Below are 1,877 nucleotides of genomic sequence, written 5' to 3'. Positions count from 1 at the left end.
GGGGGGGGTGGATTGTAAAAAGCCCTTGGGAACACGCAGAGAAAAAGGGACACTCCAGCAGCGCAGGGTCACCCAGGGGGCCGCACAAGAGCAGGTGTGATGTGCCACACGTGGACTGGTGGCCTCTCCAGGGGCCCTCAGCAGTGCTCTAGCCCCGCAGATCCCCCATACCCTCACTGTCCTTCCCATTCTGAGACAGTGGGGCAGAAACAGCAAGGGGCTCAGTAGGGTGACGGGAAAGAATTCTTCCAGAGTGAAAGAGAATTTGGGGGCTGCCTCTTTGGAGAAGAAACTAGGGCAGTCAGTCTCTTCCAGCCGTTGGTCTATTAAAGCCCACCCGCACCCAGGTATTGGGTCAGGGACTCCATGTGTCTGTGGGGTCTGCAAAGGCCAAAAGGGAATCAAGAAGGGGAGGAAAGATCACCGACTGGCTTCCACCCTTTGATCACTGTGTGATCTGGGCCAAGTCTTCGACCTCTCCAAGCCCAGGGCCTTCACCCTTACAAATAGAGGGCAGGTGAAGAAGGGACCAATCATTTGTTGGACCTTAATTCTGCAGGCGATTTGTGTGTGCTGGTTTATTTACTCCTCACGGGACTCTGAGGCTGGGAGAAATTCCTTCTACAGACAAAGAAACTGAGATTTAGGGAGGTTAAGACTCCTGTCAGAGATCAGTAGTGGGTACCAACTGTGTCTTGTTGGCTGAAATCAATGTTCCTCTCCAGGGACTGTGGCTTTGGCAATAGCTGGAGACCCCAGCCTTTGAGAACAGCTCTGCCCACTGAAGCCCCCCATCTGCTTCGGTCTGTGTAACAGGTATCTGAGCTAGTGCACCCTCCATGAGATACAGAAGGAACCGCAGGGCCCCTCCTTGCTGGCCTTGACCATCCCAGTCATACCCTCTTGTCCTTCTGAGCATGTTTTTGCCACTGCTTGAGAGGCAGTTTGGGGACATGGGGGAAGAAGACACAGGATTCAGGCCTTGGCTCGGCCTTGGGTAAATCTTCTGATGCTCTGGACCCTCGGTTTCCCATCTGTAAAATCAGGACGAAAGGAACGGTCTCCCACGATTCTTGTGAGAAGGGGTCTGGGTGCCTGTAGAGACAGTAAACACCGAGAATCAGCTTTGGGCAAGGCGCTGGGCTGAGGGCCTTAGAATGGACGGTCAGGGAGGCTGGACCACCGGCTGCCCCGCGTCCCGGAGGCAGCTCCAGGCCCAGCTGAGGGACTGGCATCCAGTGGTGGAAGCTGTGCAGACGGCAGCTGCCTGTGCTGCAGCCAGGAAAGGAGGCCCTGCCCTTGGGGAGCTCCGGGTCTGGGGGGAAATAAACACAACGGCCATCACAGGTGTTGAGGGGAGGCAATATGGTGGCTCCCAGTGAATACCTCACCTGCTTTTAAGTCCTTGCAGACCCCTGCCCATCCTGGCTCTGCCTTACAAGCTAGCCTGGAGGGAGAGGCCTGAACTGGTTTAGGGGTGGGGCGTCGCCCCCTCGAGGAAATATGGGGCAATGGGGGCGCCTCAGCTACAGGCTGGAGCTGCCCTCACCTGGGCCTGGGGGGAGGGTGACATTAGGAGGGTCTGCGCCCCAGCAGGGGTCCCAGGGTCGGCCTCTAGGAAGTTGAGAGGGAGAAGCCGCCCCGATTCGGTGGAGCTGTGTTGTTTGGGGACGGGGGTGTTGGGGGCATCCCTTGCAGGCCCGCCGTCCGGCCTTCGCGCCTCAGCCCCTCCCCCACGTCTCTCCTCCTTCTCCAGGTCCCGCTAGAGCGACATGATGGTGGAATCCGCCTCGGAGACAATCAGGTCAGCTCCGTCTGGTCAGAACGGCGTGGGCAGCCTCTCCGGGCAGGCCGATGGCGGCGGCGGCGGCAGTAGC

General features: G+C 58.5%; 1 protein-coding gene across 1 annotated transcript in view; it reads left to right on the top strand.

Moving 5' to 3' along the window:
• The first annotated feature begins 13 nt into the window (after nt 1-13).
• Nucleotides 14-1,877, top strand: part of FOXP4 (forkhead box P4) — a 35,490-nt gene continuing 33,626 nt past the window's right edge. Inside the window, exon 1 of the mRNA XM_010863252.1 lies at nt 14-1,872. Within this exon, the coding sequence (XP_010861554.1) occupies nt 1,773-1,872 (100 nt within the window). The 5' untranslated portion in view covers nt 14-1,772. The remainder of the gene's footprint in view (nt 1,873-1,877) is intronic.

The sequence above is a fragment of the Bison bison genome, unplaced genomic scaffold (genome assembly GCF_000754665.1).
Source record: "Bison bison bison isolate TAMUID 2011002044 unplaced genomic scaffold, Bison_UMD1.0 scf7180017864487, whole genome shotgun sequence".
Lineage (NCBI taxonomy): Eukaryota > Metazoa > Chordata > Mammalia > Artiodactyla > Bovidae > Bison > Bison bison.
This window is presented reverse-complemented; position numbering and strand designations above follow the sequence as displayed.